Source organism: Aythya ferina (genome assembly GCF_964211825.1).
Source record: "Aythya ferina genome assembly, chromosome: 1".
Lineage (NCBI taxonomy): Eukaryota > Metazoa > Chordata > Aves > Anseriformes > Anatidae > Aythya > Aythya ferina.
Window position 1 is genome coordinate 135,394,306 of NC_140296.1, and position 19,629 is coordinate 135,413,934.

Consider the following 19,629-nt stretch of genomic DNA (forward strand, 5'->3'; position numbering starts at 1 on the left):
CGTCATGTTGATATTTTGAAAGAGAAGTAAAACAGATGTTGATTTTTCGGTGTTAGCGTATATGGTGCCTTCCCATTGTGAACCCATTCAATATGAACATCTTGGGATATCTACTCAGGCCAGCAATTGAATGGAGAATAGTTTTTGTTTTGTTGTTGAGCATTTTACCATCATTTTTAACCAAACCAGTAGTGCAGTATCACATGAGCATGGTAATCGGGCACATTGTCATATTAGCAACTCCTTGGTATCTCCATAGTTCCACAGAGTAGATAAAAAGAGCCACAGAAGCAAGAGTATTACTCCTGCAGTAATCATCACCTCATTTCCTTCTGCTTTTCATTGCAATCACAGCTGAATTGTTTCTGTGACATAAACCATCCAATGCCAAAGCAAAATTTATGTTCCATTTAGGAGGTTAAGAGCATAAACTGTGGGTTGGGAGATACCAAACTAGCACCTACATGTAATACCAATGATATTAAGAAAGAATATAGATGCTCATGCTGCTGGTGTGGCTGTATGAGCATGCCTCGTGTGCATGTGCTTTCAGTACTTCAATATTTTTCAGTATTTTTAACTCCAGGACTTTTCAAAAGTTTTCATTGCATGTTCAGTAGACATTTGTTAGTGGTTTTCAGTAGTCTGTGCAGACTCTGTGAAACAGAGTTCTGTTGAGGAGTAAGTGCTTCTTCAGAAAAGCTAAAATTGCTTGTTCGTGTTTTGCAAACCTATCAAAAGAGACACAATTATATTGTTTGTTTGAGCTTTGCTACATATACATGAAGATGTTCATAGACAGGAGACCTCTGTGACTGTTTTCTCACTGAGGCTGTATGGGCAATTCTTCCTCTATGTGTGTACAAGATTTCTGAAGGTTTAAATTCTTGGCTAACACCAATAATGACTGCAGTGCCAATTCAGAGAAAGAAGAGTGATGGAAAAGTGGAAAAACAAGGATACCCTGGGGTTGTAGAAAGATGAGATCACTCATGGGTACGTTGAATGCTAATATTATGTGACTGCTGATGACCACACCTTCCCAGGGGCGGAATCACTCACTCAGCTTTCAGTGGCTAAAGGGAAAAGTTTCTGGATACAACCTCTAAAGCTGCAAGAATTATTTGTCCAGGGACAGGTTCATTCTTGTTTGACAGATTTTTTCAGTGCTCAGTTTCAAGAGTAAGATGATCAAGGGGGTGGGGGTGTCAGTATGCCTTCCAGTAATTCAGAAATATGAACTACAGAAGTATGAAAAAAAATAATAAAATAAACTGCACAAAAATCTAAAGAATACTTCTAAGAGGTTTGATGCACATTGTACACCTTCCTTTTGCATTGTGAGATACTTGCCTGTGCAGCATTTCTTCTCTCCACTTCCAAAACTGTAACATAAAATACAGCTGTGTGACCTAGAGGCTGTTCGGGATTTACTCTTCTTGAGGCATTGAAAGTGTTGTTGTAGAGAAGTGAAGATTTTGGAACTTCTGTAGAGCACTTCAGGGGTGATTGATGGTAAAACACCTGAGCATGAGGTGTTAACTTAGATAAGTGCTCTTAAAATTTCCTTCCTGTCATTTTCACATGTACTTTTGTCCTTGAGAATCCTCACTTTGCACAGAGAGCTACACAATTGTTCAGTTTTAGTCTTTCTGCAGCACTTTTGCTGTTTTGTTTTCAGTACTAACTGCATAAATTATAGCCCAGGACTTTAGATAGCTTGAAAGATGAAGACTTAATTTACAGCTCTCGTTTGAGCATTACTTCTTAAGTAGTCTCTCTCTTATTTTATATACAGTATTATTGGTTAGGTTTTGTGTGATGGTAAAATGCTAATAGATTAGAATGGATGACTACTTATCAGCTTTGGCAGAAATTATGTAATTTTTGCTTTTATTTATTTTTAAAAGCATATTTCATATTTATGTCTTATGCATGAATACAACAGTAATTTTTGTAGGAAAAAGTTAAGTGGTTTTGGGATATCAATAAAAACACAAGCAAAAATTTCAAGACAGTTTTAAAACTCAACCTTTTGATTCAATAGTAGCCCCTCATTATATCCTGTGGTGAATTTTCTCAGTGCCTTGAACTCAAAGTCAGAAGATTTCATAGAAGGGACTGAAATCAGAGTTGAAGGAGAGGAAGCAGAAAACCTTTTCGATGCTTTGCACAACGGGACTTTGCTTCAAGAGGTCGGACTGTACGTTATTTTCTAAAGACCACATTGATAAAATGCAAGTGTGCACTTTATCTTGTAAGACAGAAATGTAAAACTGGAAATACATGGAAAATCCAGGAAAGAAAAAAAAAAAAAAAAAAAAAAAAGTCACATTACTGAGATCTGTTATATTCGGGGAGAAAATAAAGAATGAATCAAATGTGGGATTGAGATGGCAGTTTGGCACCTTCATTAGTGTCAGTGGAAGAGAAGAACATCAGTGCAAGTGCCCTCATCATTTTTTTTTTTTATTTTTATTTTTTTTTTTACTACGTAGAGGTTACATGGTTACCCAGAGTGATACAGTGGAATGGCATCAAGTAATACAGAATGAAATGAAGACTGCAGGGGAAGGCACGGAAAGCTAGAATTTGTGAAAAAGTAATACAAACACTAGCAGAAATTAGGGCAGGAGATATGATTGCTGAGGTATAAAGAAGCAGGAATGAAGCTAGGGATGTTGTTCATTGGCACCGTTATAAAAACAGAGTTTGATGCAGGAATACATGGAGAACAAGTTTTAGAAATTCAAGTGAAAAATCTCTGAGAAATAAAACAAGCAGTTTTTAAATGGTAGGGACAGATTTTTATTATTTATTTATTTATTTATTTATTTTACTTTACCTTACCTAAAACCAAACTTCAATAGCAGTTGCTTAGTATGTGTAGTATGTTTTCTGTTGATACTAGTTCATGAAATTACCCTTACTTTTGAGCTGAACTGCAGAGATCGTGTTTGCTCAAAGTAGTTTAGTTTTTTAATTCATTTCTGAGGCATACACAGTAATAGTTTCTCCCAATTTAATGCATTCCTTCAATTTACCAGTTCTTCATATTTATTTAAAGAGCTATAGGCAATACTTTTCCTGCATTAAATGCACAATTCATTGAATAACTTCAAGAAAAAGTACAACTTGTTCCCATGATAAATATTATTTGCTAGTTGCTGTCTCATTAGCATTCTGGGTTGTTTCATGTTAGTATTTAGCTGCTGAAATTTTGAAAGATATCATGAAACATAAAAGGAAGCAAGAGTTTGCCTTTATTTTTTTTTTTCAGAAGTGGCATTTGTACTTCTGTTGCTCTAGTAAAGCAGTGTTTCTTAGAAAAATCTATGAGTTAACAAACACAAAAGTCTATCCAACTCCTCATTCCTCTGTTACGTATGGGGCTTGAATAATTTTTCAGTCAGGTACTATATTTAAGGAAAAGACAAAAATCAGTCCTCATGTTGCAATATCTCATCAAGTGGGCTATGTTCTTAACCAAAAAATTTCTTTCATTATGCCATGATTTTTTTGCCATCTTATAATATGTTTAGTGCAGGAAATTAAAAGATAATCTTACAGTTCATGTTCATCAAAGGGTTTTAAGACTCATTCATATTCTGTACATTCTGCAATCCCCAAAGTATTTCCTATTTCAGTTTCATTTTCTCCTGTAAGTCCTTGAATGATAGAATTAAAAGCCTACATCCACGGAGATTTTAGGGGATGGAAAAGTGGGGTTAATTTGTTCAGGTGGTGTGATCATAAATTCTGGAAAATTAGTTAGTCGACCTTTGAGTTTTGAGACTGTGATTATGCTGTATGAAGGTGCCATCAGATACCTCACCATTAGATTTCTCAAGGAAAACAGCAGAGGTAACTCCTACAAGAGTTGGGGAGAAGACCCATGGATTTGGCATGTTCCTAGCTCCTCTGTGCGAGCAGCAGCAGCCCATACAGCCAGGTCTCTGACAGGTACAGGAACCTCCATGCTTGTCTAATGCACTTGGGAGAGGGCTTCCAGTGTTCTCCACCTGTGTTTCCACAGCACGGACTGCAGCCCAGTGATGAGAGCAGTGCTGGAGTGTATTAGCAGAGTTCTCAGTGCTGGACCCTGCTCCCCATGCCGTTTATGCATTCTGTCCACTCAGACTTTCATACAGGTTGCTTCCTCGAGAAAAAGAAAATGGCAGTGGACCTAAGGGAGGAATTGACAATGAGAACTACCAGCGGGATTTCTTGAAGAGTTTCTTATTCACTGGTCTGCAAACTCATGTTTTCCTCGTGGTCTTTTATTTACACTTGCCTCTGTGATAATCTCACATCTCTTTTTGAATAATAGCATAACTAAACAACCTTGCTAGTTTAATGTTGTGGCTGTACCAATGGGTGCCTAATTCAAGCTGAAGGGAGAACAGAACCTTCTTTCCCACTTCCTGTGCACATTGTTAGCTCCTAACCTATTATCTAAAGATAAGTAGCACCACAGATCATGTTTATTAGTGATAGTAAGTGAGGCTGCTGTGTTTCATGATAAACTAAAGTTGTTCAGGGAACACTGCTGCATGAACTGGCTATCTCATGGTTTCCTATGTGTACTATAATGTTTTGCAATTTTATATCCAGATTTATGCTGTGTCTCACTAGCTGATTTGCACTCACACATCTCTACTCAGAGCAGAATTCTGATACAAGAAAAGTTGGTAGACTTGCATTCAGTCTCTCCACTGTATACTTACACACTTTCTCTCCCAAATGCATAATTTTATGGTTCCAACTTTCAGAAATACCAGATCAGTTCTTTGTGGTGGCCATTTCTAGGTGAGAGGTATTCAGTGAAACCAAAGTTTGAGCAATCTCAAAAGGGGAGAGGAGCTTTTAATAACAAGTTTGTATCCATTTGAATGTTGAGGCTAGAAGTTCTCAGTTGCAGTATTGCATGACGGTGCTGTGTCTGACTGTCCATGTCACGTTTGAATTCCCTATGAACAAACAGGACTTTTACCAGGCCTGCACTCTCTTGAATAGTTACTCTAGAAAGTGTTTTTAGGTGAATGTAGGCAATTAATCAGGATTTTCAAATGAATTTATCTCCTACTTGTAAACTATTTAATCCCATATCTAATTTTAATCTGCAACCTGTGTCCATGTGTATTATGATAAAGTGCTTGAGAAGAAACTGTGTCAGTCATTGTTATGTTACAAAATTAACCATACAAATTCACTTCCGGATAGGGTATAGTTGGAGGAGAAGAAGACAGGCTATGAGATGTTAGCCTAAGATTCTTAGACTAAGCAGCACTGGTAATCAATAAAAGCATAAAGCAGATTACTGCTTGTGAAAAGCATGGAAGGTGTAGCATTTGGAATTGAAAGAAAATTGCCCTCATTCAGTTGAGGAAAGCATGGTCTGGATGGTCCCCTTCATTGTGTAGATGATCAAGAAGAATAGGCCTCCTAATTGAGAGTGACTATCAAGATTACTTTAGGTTATACACATAACATAACATAGTTACATTTGGTGTCTTAAGGCCATACATAAACTGTGATTTGTCAACCCTATGAACCTCTGGGGTGAGGCTAAAACCAATTCTAAGAACAAAATCCCAGCCCATCTGAAAACCAGAATCCATTTTCAATAGCCTCACACTGTCCTCTGAAAGAAAAAAAAAAAAAAAAAAAAAGTGGTTTTGTCAGCACAAGCACGGAATCCTGAAATGTCCTGCTATCTTGGCTTTCTCAGTATGCTAAAGAGATTCCATGTAGTCATGGCTAAAAGCTTTGAAAACTCATTTATTTTAAGTGTGATTCCTTCTCAATGGTCCTGTTATGTATCCAGTCAGTAAGCATAGAGAGTAACTGAAATGGAGTTGATGATGTCTCACAGGGAAGGGGCATAACTTCGGTTGTAAATAGAGTAGTTCTATTTAACCGAAGAATTCTACTGTGTGCTGGTACGTAGGAAATACCATTATTTCAAAAGGAAAAATTATGCTCCTGAGAGACTAATAACGTACTGCTGAAACTCGCACTTGTAGTTACTTAATGGATGATGGTTTGATCTATTGCAGCTACTTGCAGTATTCTTTCCAGTCTTGTTTCTGTTCTTACACACCGCTCTTCTATGGTGTTGTTCACCATTGCTAATCTTTGCTTCCAGCTCTTTATGCTACTAGAATGAAGATTTTATTGTGCATTTCACTTGCCTGTTTTGCAGACTTGTCTCATCTCCTCATCTCTTCCAGCCAGACTACTTTTGCCTTTAGAAAGGAGTGAAAAATAATGCTGCAAGAAGGAGGTGTTCCTTAACACAGGGGTTTATTACTTTAGACATGTCTGATTCCATGAAATAAATATTTTATGTAACAAGCCCTTGGCTCTTAAAATGGATAGAGCTGTCTAACTTTAGCATCGTAGACTGCACTGCAAGATGGTCTTTTACAGTCTTTTTTAAACCTTCTCCCTTTTTCTCGGCAGAGGTTGGGAGATGTTACTGCAGGTGTCATTTGAACTTTTAAACAATAATTAAATCCCATTCTTGTTTATCAGTTTCTTTTATTTGCTGTTCTCCTTCCCCATTTTGAAGTTTCTCAAATGTTAAATAAGTGTTGTAAAAGCTAATAATCTGAAATACTTGATGTTATTTTTAAAAAAGACCTTTTTCCTAGGATCTGTTAATCATCTCAAACTTCTGAAATGCAGTGTTATCAAATTGCAAAATTTCACTTGTAGGTAGAAAATACTATTTAGTTTATTTTTTTCTGGATTTTCCTATTGCAAACTTCTGTGAAGTTAATGTAAAGATACCCAAACTGCACAGTAGATGGACAGAGGACTTCCGATAATACAATGTTTGAATACTACATGTTTTTCTAGGTATAACTACATCTGAAGTTGAATTCTGAGTGGTGTAAATGGAATTTAATAACTTTAAAAAAAAAATCTGGAAAAACTGAGCAAAGAACAGTGTTTGTATTGCTATATCTCATGGAGATTCTGTTTTGATTCTTTCAGTCACTTCGTAAAAACTCCTTGATGTTATATATCAGCAGGGGACTACTTTGTTTTTGAGTGCAAAAGCAATCTAACATTTGAAAATAAAACTATAGCCATTAATCAGGATTTGAACAATGTATTTACAATAAAGTAACAAGTAGTAGAAAAGGCAGAATAAAATAGAAAATTAGAATAAATTTCATCTCAGTCTTTTATAGATTTGCATCATAAAAAATAACTAATACTTATCTATTTATGAATAACCATGTCTAATCCAAAAATGCACTAAAATCTTGAGTAAAAAGATGTAATCTTGAAATTAGTATGACTGTAACTTAAAACAGGACTTCAAGACAATTCGCTATCAAGTATGTTTGCCTTCCAGTTGCAGAAGTAGAAAACATGGTGAATATCTCAGAAAGTATTAGTTCTAATTTTCCCAGTATTTAAGTGTGCACAATTTGGTGTTTTCACAACTGTGATACAGTTATTAGAATTAATTAGATTAATTGTGTATGTCGTCACAGCAGTGACTTATAAATGTGAGCAGAAAATAAAAGGCAACCCAAACCCTTCTGATAGTTTCAGACATTTGGAAAGGTCAGTTTTCTCTTGCATTATATCACATTTCTCATAGTATGGTCAGCTTATTCCTTTTTGGCAGTGATTATTATGCTAGTCAGATGTGGGACAGGGTCCTATAGAGTTTTATGTTTCTGCCTAATGTTTCCATTATGTTTATGCTGCTTCTAGATACTTTACTTCTAAATTTGGTTTTCAATTACCGTCTCTATACTGTGACATCCATGTACTGAGAATTTATTTCTGTTCGTGTGGAAGAAGCAGTCTTGGAAAACACTTATCAAATGGTCTGTATTACAAATTTATATAACACCTACCAGCAGAAACAAGAATGTAGTCTCAAGAGCATGCAGGTATGAGACCTGCTTAAAAAAGGTTGCATGTGTTATTTTTCATCTCAGGCAATATCCCTCTGTGGGAAAAGGCTGTAAAAATCATGGAGATTAAATAAATGTGTGTTTTTCTATAGAAATTATTTTAAAAGCATATACATTTCATTACCATGCTTTTGTTTTAGAGAGGTTTAATTGATCATCTGTAATTCTGTAGCAGACCACCACATGTAACTGTTGGTTGTTAGCTGCATAATAAATGCAATAGAATATTTTCATGAGAGCTATAGTATGTATTACAGTATGTAATTTATATATGTTAGAATTAGTTGTTAATATTTATTATTTTGAAAGCAGTAGGAAATACTTTATTTGTCTTACTCTTTGCAGTTAGAGTTCATAGCAGTACAGCAGTATGTTTAAAATACTTCAGCTAATCAAAATTGACCAGCAACCTAAAAAGCACCTGCGTGAATACTGTATTTTAACAACTCTTAAAGAAGAAAATGGAGGATGAAAAATGACTGGTTTATGTTTTTATTTATATATATATATACACATATATGTACATATGCATACACACCTCTTCATGACTGAAGTTGAATGCTGTGGCAAGTGCTGAGCAGCAAAGCCTCATAGGGTGCAAAGGAAAAGGCTTTGTTCAAGGTGTGTACAGGTGTGATAATACTACTTGAAGGAGCATCTGTGCTGCTAGTCTCAGTAATAAAGCCGACGTGTTGGTATCTTCTACACGCATACAGCTTACCCTTTGTATGTGGAGGCACTGAGTAAATATTAAATACAAATGCATTATTTGGAAAGAGAAGAAGGTGACTGGAAAACAATCAGCATGGATTTACCAAGGTTACTCTGGTGGCTTTGTATGATAAAACAGCTGAATGAGGCTGTGGATAAAGGAGAGCAGATGGCATTTATCTTAACTTTAGCAAGTGTTTTTTGTTTGTTTGTTTGTTTGTTTTGACAAAGTCTCCCAGATATTCTTGTGTCCATCATAGGATGTTATGAACTGGATGGGTGGATGTATAGATACATTAAAAAAATGCAAACGGTTGGATGATTGGCCTCAGAGTCAGTGGTTAATGGGCTGTACTCTAGCCAGAGGTCAGTGACAAGGGGAACACCATAGGGGGCTCTCCTGAGACGTGTCTAACACCTTCGGCAGTTACCTGGAGGAGATGGTGGAGTGAATGCTGATGAAGTTTGCAGTTATTCCTGCAGTTGCGGAGACCATTCTTGAGGGCAGAGCTACCATCCAGAAGGACCTAGACAGGTTGGAGGAGTGGGATCTAGACAGGCAGGAGGAGCGGGCCAACAGAAACCCTACCAAATTCAACAGCAATAAATGCAAAGTGCTGTACTTGGGAGGGAGGCCCCACCCCATCCCCACACCCCCACCCCACAATGATAAAGGCTAGGGGAGCAGCTCTGCAGAACCGTCCCTGGGCGTCTTTGCAGACAGCAAGCTGAGCATGAGTCAGCCCTGCAACCTGGCAGTGATGAAGGCTAATGGCATCCTTGGCTGTTCCAAGACCATAGTCAGTAGATTGAAGGAAGATACTATCCTTCCCCCTCTCCACTTACATACCACTCTTTAGACCTCATTTAGAAAACTTCATCCAGACTAGGGCCTTTCAGTGTAAGAAAGGCCTTGGTAAACTAGAGTTTAGCAAAGAGCCATCACGATTGTCAGGGCTACAGCTTTTGTCCTAGAAGGGGAGGCTAAGGGAACTGTGTCTGTTAAGCCCAGAGGAAAGAGCTTTGAAGGACATGGAGATCTGATAGTGGTATTTCAATACGCAAAAGGAGTTATTGAGATGGTGGAGTCACAGCAGTGGGAAGTGTAGCATATAGAGACAATAAATGTAAATTGAGATGGGATGTTCAGAGTGGATGTAAGGAAAACTTTTTCACTGTGAGATCAGCCAAGCAGTTGAACAGTTTTCCCAGGGAGGTTGTGGAGTCCCCAGTTGGAGGATTTCAAACCCAGCTGGATGAAGCCCTGGATAACCTAGTCTAACTTAATATCTGCCCCTATGTTGAGCAGGAGGTGAGACTGGAGACCTTTTGATGTCCCTTCCAAACACAGATATTCTTTGAACCTGTAATAACTGTTTGAAAAATGCACAGCTGAACACAGTTGGAGAGGAATTCTTCTTTATCATTGTTTCTGTATGATGGGGAGACATTGCTTCTGAAAGCCTTCTGAGATACTGCTTAATACATGAGCTTATTGAGAAAGCCTGAACAAACAGGTTACATATAGCAGAGAGTTAAAATCTGGAGCCTAGTTTTCTGCCACACAGCAAGTTGTGTACAAGTCCATGCCTCGGGCACAAGCTTCAGCAGCTTTCTCCCCGGGGGGAAAAATTGAGCCCAACTTGCAATGAGGCCAAAGAGTAGCCTTCCTCCCAGTAAAGCTGCGGGGTGTTTGACCCAGTCTGTCGTCTGCTATTCCATCTGTCCCCAGGACACTGTAAAATGCCTGACATTGGGCCAGACAGATAGGCTTTTTGAACAAGAGTTCCAAATTCACATGCATGAAGGGCAGTCAACACTCTGAATAGCCTCAGCTAAGGTTGCACTTTCATCTCTGAGTATATGCTGCCATGTGGAGCTGGGTCAAAGAGCATGTCAGCTTTTAATCCATTTCCTGTCTCTGTTTCGATACCTGAATTGCTCTTCTGATTTGTATGTTTTGATTTATCCTTCTTTTTCAAAATATGCCATACTTAATAATGTTAAATACCTTATGTATTCCCATATGTAAAACTTAAAAATGCATATGTATATTTTCATAGCTAGGAACATCTAGCAAAAAAATGTCCTTGTGCCAGTATAGAATAAAAATAACCACATTTAGCATACAAAATTACTATTGTGATTCTAAAATTTAGTAATGTGTATGGAAGTCATTTTTAGTTCAGATGCAGTTTCCTTAGTATTAGGTATACTTTTTCTATATAAGTTTAGAATGAAAAGTACGCAGCTCTTCTGGGATTCAATTTCCATGTTTTCACTTGTTCAAGTTCATTGCTAAGTGATTTTCTGTAATTGAAAGTTGTCAGTATATTTTTTAACTTGTAGCCTAACTGTTTTACAAGAAATATGGCACCTCGTATGTTTCTGGTTTGATCTGTCATTTAGAAAGGCTTCAAGGGCCTGATTACTGAACTCACTGAAGACTCACTGTACCTCTAGAATTATTTTTTTCATTGACTTCAGTGAACACAGGCTCACTTTATCAGTAATTCAGACTGAAGCACGTTACATTTTTTTTGTTGCTTTGTTTTGGAAAACACAAAATATTTTTCAGACATAAATGAGGACAGGACAGTCTTCATCTTTCTATCCAAGAAAATGAAAACAGCAGAAAGCAACCTGGTCAGGTTACTTGGGCCAGTACTGCCAAATTCTTAGCAGGCTCACATTAGAGGTTAGGAGTGGAACCATGTCCAGATGACTCATCACAGAGTCATCCCAGACTTTAGAGTTCATCTACCAAGAAAGCACCTGATTGGCACTTTGGCAACACCAAGAGACTGTTAATCCCCATTTAACATTCCTCCGTTTGTCTGCAGTGTAATTAGAAAAAGCAGTGATCCCACCACAGTATCAAAGTCATCCTTTCATCTGTGTGAGTCAACAGTGTAGGAGAGAATGGAAAGTGTGCAGAAATTTGGGGCAATAAAAAGGAGTTCTTTATTTTTTCCATATGTACAAAACTAGAGTACCTAAACATATGGGTATGGGGTCATGAGAGAATAGGTGATATGTTGTAACTTCCTAGGCAACAGACATGTAGCCGTTAATATTATGATTTGACTGATGGATTTTTTCATTGCTTTTACTGAATTTACAGTAAAGCTTATATTAGACCAATTGCTTGTAGCTTGGTTTCAGTTTGACTTCCTTTACTTAAGAGGTTTTCTGAATAAGTCAGTGCAGTAGCACATACACAACATTGTAAAGGAGGAGCGATTTTCACCTGATTATTGAACTACTTTTTCTATGTTGAACAGCAGCAGGAATTTTCTATCATGGGATTCCTGGCTCTGTGCAAACTTCTAGGTGACACTATTTACCTAATAAAAAACATTATATTGCATGTTGTTGCCTACTATTCTATTCTTTGAGACAGGAGTACTGAGTGTGAATTTCTAATATCTTAATCAAATATATTAAAAATTTGCCTTTAACAGTAGAGTGATTTTTTTTTTTTTAATGCCATGTTTATGAGCTATGACAGAAGAAATGCACCAAATCACACCTGATATGTGAGGATCCATTTTGAAGGATTTGCACACATTTAGAGAAGGCTTAACTTTGGTCTTTGGGAGACTGATGACTGGGAGGACCTGAGTGTAAAAGAGTAAGAGGAAAGAATTCCATTCTCAGCTTTTTCACAGACCTCCGTGTGCATAATGAAATTATTTATCTGTAATTTATATCGGTATCAATTTTGGTTTCATGAAACCTGTTGTAAAGCATATAAGTATTCTGGTGCAAAACTGGTCTGCTCTGAGATGTGCCTGTGGAAAGCCCTGTGAGCTACCATAGATCTATCAAGGGTTCTGCAGCTCAGTGTGCTCTCTGCTAACCTCCCCAGTGTGGTTTATGCAGTCCCATGCATACTGTCTCATATTCACAGTGGCATACATCTACTTTTCATATAAAGGTATATTACATTAAGGGTATATTTCATTCTTCTGTAAATAATTCCTCCAAAGGAACGCTGATGAGCCCAGTGAGGACTTTGATGGTAGCCTGCAAAGCAGACATAAGAATGGACAGAAATACTATCCATGCTTCTGCAAGTGCCAGTCTGTTCTTTATCAGTATTTCCACAATGGTGGTTTTCTGTGCTACAGAAGAAAAAATTTAAACATGAGGTTTCCAAGTCTTGGGAAAAAACAAACAAACCTGTCAAGTACTACTTCAGGTAGAAGTTCATTGTTTTTATTGTGGGATTTTGCATCTTGTATTAGAAAGTCATGGTCTCTCCCAGCTGTGCATGGTAAAGTAAAATCAGTTGTGTCACAAGATATTTACAGAGTGCTTTTATTTCAGGTCAACACCTAGTTCTTAAAAAGAGAACTACATGTATATTCATCTTGGAAAAGTGGGCAGATGGTATTTGGGTTTGCAACAAGTGTATGATGTGTCCCTTCTAGTAATCTGAAATAGAAATGAAGGTAGTGTGATTATGTAGCACATTAGCAGGGCTAATTAGCAGGGCTAGGGAAGTGATCATCCCCCTGTACTCAGCTCTGGTGAGGCCGCACCTTGAGTACTGTGTTCAGTTTTGGGCCCCTCGCTACAAGAAGGACATCGAGGTGCTTGAGCGAGTCCAGAGAAGGGCGACGAAGCTGGTGAGGGGCCTGGAGAACAAGTCCTACGAGGAGCGGCTGAGGGAGCTGGGCTTGTTCAGCCTGGAGAAAAGGAGGCTCAGGGGTGACCTTATTGCTCTTTACAGGTACCTTAAAGGAGGCTGTAGCGAGTTGGGGGTTGGTCTGTTCTCCCATGTGCCTGGTGACAGGACGAGGGGGAATGGGCTAAAGTTGCACCAGGGGAGTTTTAGGTCGGATGTTAGGAAGAACTTTACTGAAAGGGTTGTTAGGCATTGGAACAGGCTGCCCAGGGAAGTGGTGGAGTCACCATCCCTGGAAGTCTTTAAAAGATGTTTAGATGTAGAGCTTAGGGATATGGTTTCGTGGAGGACTGTTAGTGTTAGGTCAGAGGTTGGACTCAATGATCTTGAGGTCCCTTCCAACCTAGAAATTCTATGATTCTGTGATTCTATGATTAAACATTTTTAAAAATTGCATCCAAATGAAAGACTCTTTAGTACTTAGGACACTGGCAACAACAAGCAATATACCCCCTTGAAATGGATTAGGATAGTGAGATTTCAACAGGGAAAAGTGAAATCTCAGCAGAGAGTTCTCAGGATGTCTAGGAAAGCTGGTGATAGAGCAAGCAAGGAAACAGGAACTGGAAATGAGTTAATTATTCTCACCCATCATCTTCCTTCCCTTACTCTACCAGCAATCCAACCATGTGAGTCTGCAAAGGGAGAAAGCAGATGTTTGTGGATGAATGTCTGACTTGTGCACTCACTCAACCAGTTTATTACTGCTCTACCATTTCACCTGGCCAGCAGATCCCTAAGAAAGCCTGGCAGCAGAGACTCCCGTATAACAGGGGGTGGAAGAAACACCTGTTCTGGCTCTGAGAGACATCAGCAACAGTCCCTGAAAAAGAGATGTTGTTGCTTTAAAATGCCCTGTAGGATCACCCTGATGCAAGGATATAGAATCAAAATGTGAACATGCTGTATTAATATAGGGTAACAGATTGCCAAGAAGAACACTTAAAAACCTAGATATTTTTGACTGCCTGTGCGACTAGGCTTGTGAACGTTTCTATGCAGTAGGTAGGTTGAACCAAAAAATCTCTAAAATGGGTGGGGCACGCTTGTACAAAACTTAAGTACTTATGACTAATTGCACTGAGGAGATTTAAGGGGGACTGCTATGCTATTATATATTTAGACCGTATTTCCACCATTCCATGTGAAAAATGTTTCAGTGGAATCAGAACTGATTAATAAAATGCCCAAAATTGTGAATGTTGAAGAGAAGTATTTGCTAGTTGACCTTCAGAAGTCTTTATTATTAAAAGCACACAGAGATTTGATTTGCAAGATACACAAATCAATATTACCTTCTGCTAGCAGGGCTAGCTGTGTAACTTTGAAAATTGGCCCAAGAATCCTCTTCTATGTATTCTCACAGAGCAATGCTCTGTACTTAATCTGAGATTACTAATAACACATATCAAGTATGTGCAAAGGATGGCTCGGGGACTGTTGCAGAAATTAGGTATCTCTGAAGCCCTTAAGACTCACATTGAAGTCTGCAGCAGCTCTGTAACTCTGGACTTTTTTTTTTTTTTTTACTTTAATGATAATGCTTTCTTTGTAGTTTTATGAACTTAGGAATTTATGCTTTTAAACCTGTCCAATTATAGTTTAGAGGCAGGATGTGTTGTAGTTGCAAAACTAAATAGATGAAGTCATGAAGTTGAAATTTTAGAGAAGTAGAGCTTTTGTAGTCTGATTCTGTTTCTTGCAAGAAAAAGTGCTTATTCTGGGTCTTAGGCTATGTTTAAAAAACACATTGCAAAATGTACCCTTTGCAAAAAAAGTTTTTTTGGCAGAAGGAGTTTACAAGTGTGCTCCTTCTTTTTTGATTTTCCTTTGGGAAACAAAATTGTAAGAGAAACCTGTGTAAACCTTTCCATTGGAGCTATTTACTGTGAAATGTTTTCAGCTCAAAATTTAAATTTGGATCCCATTAGTCTCTATTTTGTCCTTTTTTAAGCATTTGTAATGATTTATTCTGTGCTCCAATTTGCAATTGCTTTCAGGTGGCAAAGGAAAAACTTACATCTTACATCTGAAAAAGCAATGTTCTTATCAGTCTAACCAGTGGTGCAGTGGGAGGGGCGGAGGATTCCTTCATTTTCCATTATAATTCCAAAACTAATAACAGCTGAAGAGTTCACTGTTACTCAAGTAGTATGAGATTGTATGTTTGGTCTCCACCAATGGTTACAGTCCTGATATGTGTGCCATGACATGTTATTTTACGTTAACTTTTAAGCTGATGCCAAAGTCCTGCCAGGGAGTTGCAGTGTGGAACTTTTGTACAAGGTAAAATGGGAGCTCTGGTAAATTACCTTTTTTCTTCTATGGTTAGTTGGCCCTTTCAGTGCTTATATTGGCAGTGTGTGGTTGTAAAAGCTTATAGTTAAAAGATTTTGTCTTTTTGCCTGAAAAAGTGAAGTTCATTTTAAGGTTAATTGAAGCCTATAAATAGATTGCTAAGGAAGAGATTTCACCTAATTTTACATAAAACTACATTCCAATTTGTGTCTCATCTTTGTGCTGTGTACAAAGTCTCTGTTATATTAATTAAGCTATACTACAATCTTTTAAGACATATGTTTAATACAAAGAACTTAATATAATGAAGGCTATTAAAATGGTAAAGTCTACTACATGTCTAATGTTACTGAAGGCTCAGAAACATTTTATTTTTAGAAAATCTAGCTTTATGTGATTGTACTTACTTGAAAAAGATGTTAATCATCTGTTTTAAATTGCCACCTTTTGTCAGTATAATAGTTAATACAGTTCATACCAATTTTTGTAACGTCTCACTATCACTCATAACACTGAAGGTTATATCACTGTTTTGAAGAAAGGGCTGGGATTTTTTTTTTTTGCTTAAATGGTAAAATACTTTTGGTGAAAAAGAACACCGTGCTCTGAAGAAGTATTGTGTGCAAAGGTGGATATAAATTGTTGTTCCCTTTATTTTTCAAATTGAAAAAAAAAAAAAAAAAAAAAAAAAGCAGCTACTAAGTACGTGGGATTTTTCCAGTAGTAAAGTTACTATTTCATTTTAGACATGTAACGTTCTCCAACTATTTTATTTTCTGTCTGAGAGTTTTCTGAAGCCTTTTAATAATTTAAGTGGTACTTTCATACCATTTTGTTTTCCAGAAAGTTGCAATTTTGGTCTTTAAGTACTGGAAGCTATGCCTGCCCCCTCCTTGCCACACTCCTGATACACCTTTTAATAAGCCAATCTTTGCCAAATTTGTGGGAGTGGAGCCTAGGAGACCTGTTTTGTGGAATTTGAAATGCTGAGAAGCCTGTAGACACTGGATGTGCGATTGTCCCTCAGAGCTTACATCCAAGTTTGTTGTACAGAACAGAGAATAGAATGTGGGAGAAGTTATTCTGAGTGTGTGTGCATGTGATTGCAGTTTCCAAGGAGACCACCTTCTTTGTCTGAACACGTCCAAAATGATTGCCTAATTGATCTCATCATGTGGGACACTCTGTCTTTCTGTCTGCTTCTCTTGCGCCTTCTTTCCTCCACATTGTTAATCCAAAAATAAAAAATGAAAAGTTGAATTTGAGAAAAGAGAAAAACAATGCTGTTAGCCTGCTGAACAACTAGTTTGGGCCGTCCCTTACTCAAAACCATTTGCTGGTGTGTCACCGGTGTGGATGCGAAACACGTTGCTGCGAGTTTTTCTTCCCAGTCTGTGCTGTAGCTCGTGCATTGATGATGCTAAGCACTTCTTTGAAAGAGACAGCTGTTAATGCTACTACTGAATTTCCACTAATTATAAAATGAAAGGACCATTTCTCTTTTCCTTCTCAAAGCTCAATAGTCTAGTTTCACTGATTAAAACAACAACAACAAAAAATCCCCCAAAACACAAAAAGCTCAGGGAAGGAGAAGATGTCAGTTAGCGACAGCACTGAAAGGCATGCTGATGTGCTTTTTTTGTTGCTTGTGATTTTGTCGGTACTGATGATTTGCTAATGAAAGCCAAAGGTCTTTCAAATATAGTCCCTCAACACTGGAACTGGAAATGAAGAGCTCAAGTTTAAAAACATTCTTGCTAAAGGGAGGAGAAGATTGAAGAAGGCAGTAAGAGAGAGGTGCTGAGGCAAAGCAGGAGGTGGCTGGGTACCAGCATTCAGTTCATTCTGGAGGTTGAGGGGCTTTGGTTGATTCTCCCTTTCTAGCTAAGGTTCATTTTCACCTAAGGAGAAATTTAACCTGAATTCTGGAAACAAAATATTATTGACACAGAAACCAGAATTACATCACAAGTCAGCATGCAAAAAAGCTGTAATATTATTGAATAAATTTAGCAACTACTGAAACACTATTAAATTGCCTGTTTTTATTTAAAGAACTCCTTTTTCCTTCAAAGACAGTCCTAAAAACAATGAACATCAGTTGCATAGCATGGTTTTGTTTGTTTGTTTATAAAAAGAAGCGTGTGTAATCACTGTAAAATGGGGAGAGGGCACACTCTGTGTCAGTTTATCTACAATGTGTCACACTGGGGTAAATACCAGCTGGTACATGAAAAAGGTCCAGGCAAATGTAAGCCAACAGAAGTAAGCATGGACAGCTTGAGGAGCACAGTCTGAGAAAATAAGTGGAGTTTGCAGCAGCCACAACTCTCCATTTTCTTGGTGGCATTTGCAGGATAGAATATGATTAATCCGTCTCATCAAGAAATGCTCGGATTGGTTGTTAGGAGCCCATCCCTCTCTGCCCTTACTGTAAACTACAAACAAGATAGAATCATAGGCCTTTGCTCTTACTTCTGAGTCACTTTACTCATATGAGCCATCCTGTTGAGCTGATAGGAACCATTAAACATGTATGAGCACCATCAGAGTCTTTGCAATGATACATGACCTTAACATATGAGGATTTCAAAGTAGTAATTGGCAGGTTGTACAAGTCTTTTTGACAGAAGAATATTTTCTGTGTTTCATGAAGATGAAAATTCAGGCAAAAAAACAGCTTGAGGCCAACTTGGAAGGCAAGTTGGAGGTTCCTGTTTGAACCTCCCAGGGTTCTGTGTGAACGTGATACTGTGGAACATAGTTCATGTTGTAAAGGGTTAGCTGTCAGGCAGTGCTGTATGAAGTTTTCCAGAGAGACGTGTTACTCTGGGAATGTAGCAACCTGCAGCACAATGACAATAAGGAAAGGGTTTGTTCTGTGCCTGAGAGTGAGACAACGAGGTAGCTCTCACATTCAGCGTGTGCACCTGCACCTACCTGACGTGAATGAACAGGCCTCCCAAAAGACACATGCCTGTCCTGCAAGTTTGGAGTACTGCACAAACATCGCTGCCTTTATTTGACAGTATGTTCATGTAATAAATATTTTAAATAAACCTTTCTGAGGTCCTTGATAAAATGCCTTTCTAAGCAAAAAGTTCAGATGTTTGCTCAAAAAGCCTTGAAGAACTTGAAGGAAATCTGGTTTCTCTATTTAATCTGTATGAGATTCAACTGTTTTTGAAACACAAAGATACTGTGTCAGTGTAGCATACAGAGCGTTCAGTCAGAAGTCATAGCACTGCCATGAACATCATTCTGGATGTGGCACAACTGCCCTTCCATGTGTGCACAAAACCTATGAGTTCTCCAAACATACCAACCCAACTTCAGCCCTTGCTTAGTAGTTGCCAGAATAGACAGTCCCAACCTTTCCTTCCCTCTAGCACTCTTGTCTACTGATAATTATCCTCCCTTTCTTTTGCTCCTTCTGCAGTAAACTGCCTCAAGATGGACAAGGTGGAGAAGGTCACGCAAGGCCACGCTCTCAAAGGAGGATTCTGCCTTTGAATGGAAAATCTTTAGCTGATTTCTCTTTGTACTGTACTTTCCCTCTGTTTCTGTACTTTCCATCTTTTACATTCTTCAGTACATATCCTGTTGCCAAACTTAGACCCAGTCTGGCAAAGCCTTTCTCATGTGAAGATGAGAACTGAAGTTAATGAGAATAAAAAGGCAGGTAAGAGCTTTCAGCTGAAGGCAAACCTAATTTTTATTGCTGTTTATAAAATTAAATATATTCTATAGGAGATTGATTAACATAATTTTAGCAACCTATTTAAACCAAAGAAAAGATTACAAGAGTTCCTGCACATTTTTTTTTCAACTTACAGCTAATACATGTATTTTGTATTTGGTGCACGCTTAAACTTTTCGGAACATGATTTACATTGTGATGATAATCTAAAAGGGTCAACACATTTTCTCAGCTTTGTTTTTTTCAGTATTAGAAAATATTTTGAATTAGATTAGGGCAGGAGA

At 37.9% G+C, this 19,629-nt stretch overlaps 1 protein-coding gene across 5 annotated transcripts in view; it reads left to right on the top strand.

The window, feature by feature from the left end:
• Window positions 1–19,629, top strand: part of LOC311430427 (uncharacterized protein) — a 190,484-nt gene that overhangs the window by 86,797 nt on the left and 84,058 nt on the right. For all 5 annotated transcript variants that reach the window (XR_014688783.1, XR_014688784.1, XR_014688785.1 and 2 more), the window contains one exon: window positions 19,085–19,327. Coding sequence is in view for 1 of the 5 variants with exons in the window: in XM_084506978.1 (XP_084363104.1) it covers window positions 19,294–19,327 (34 nt within the window). In the remaining 4 variants the exon portion in view is untranslated. The remainder of the gene's footprint in view (window positions 1–19,084; window positions 19,328–19,629) is intronic.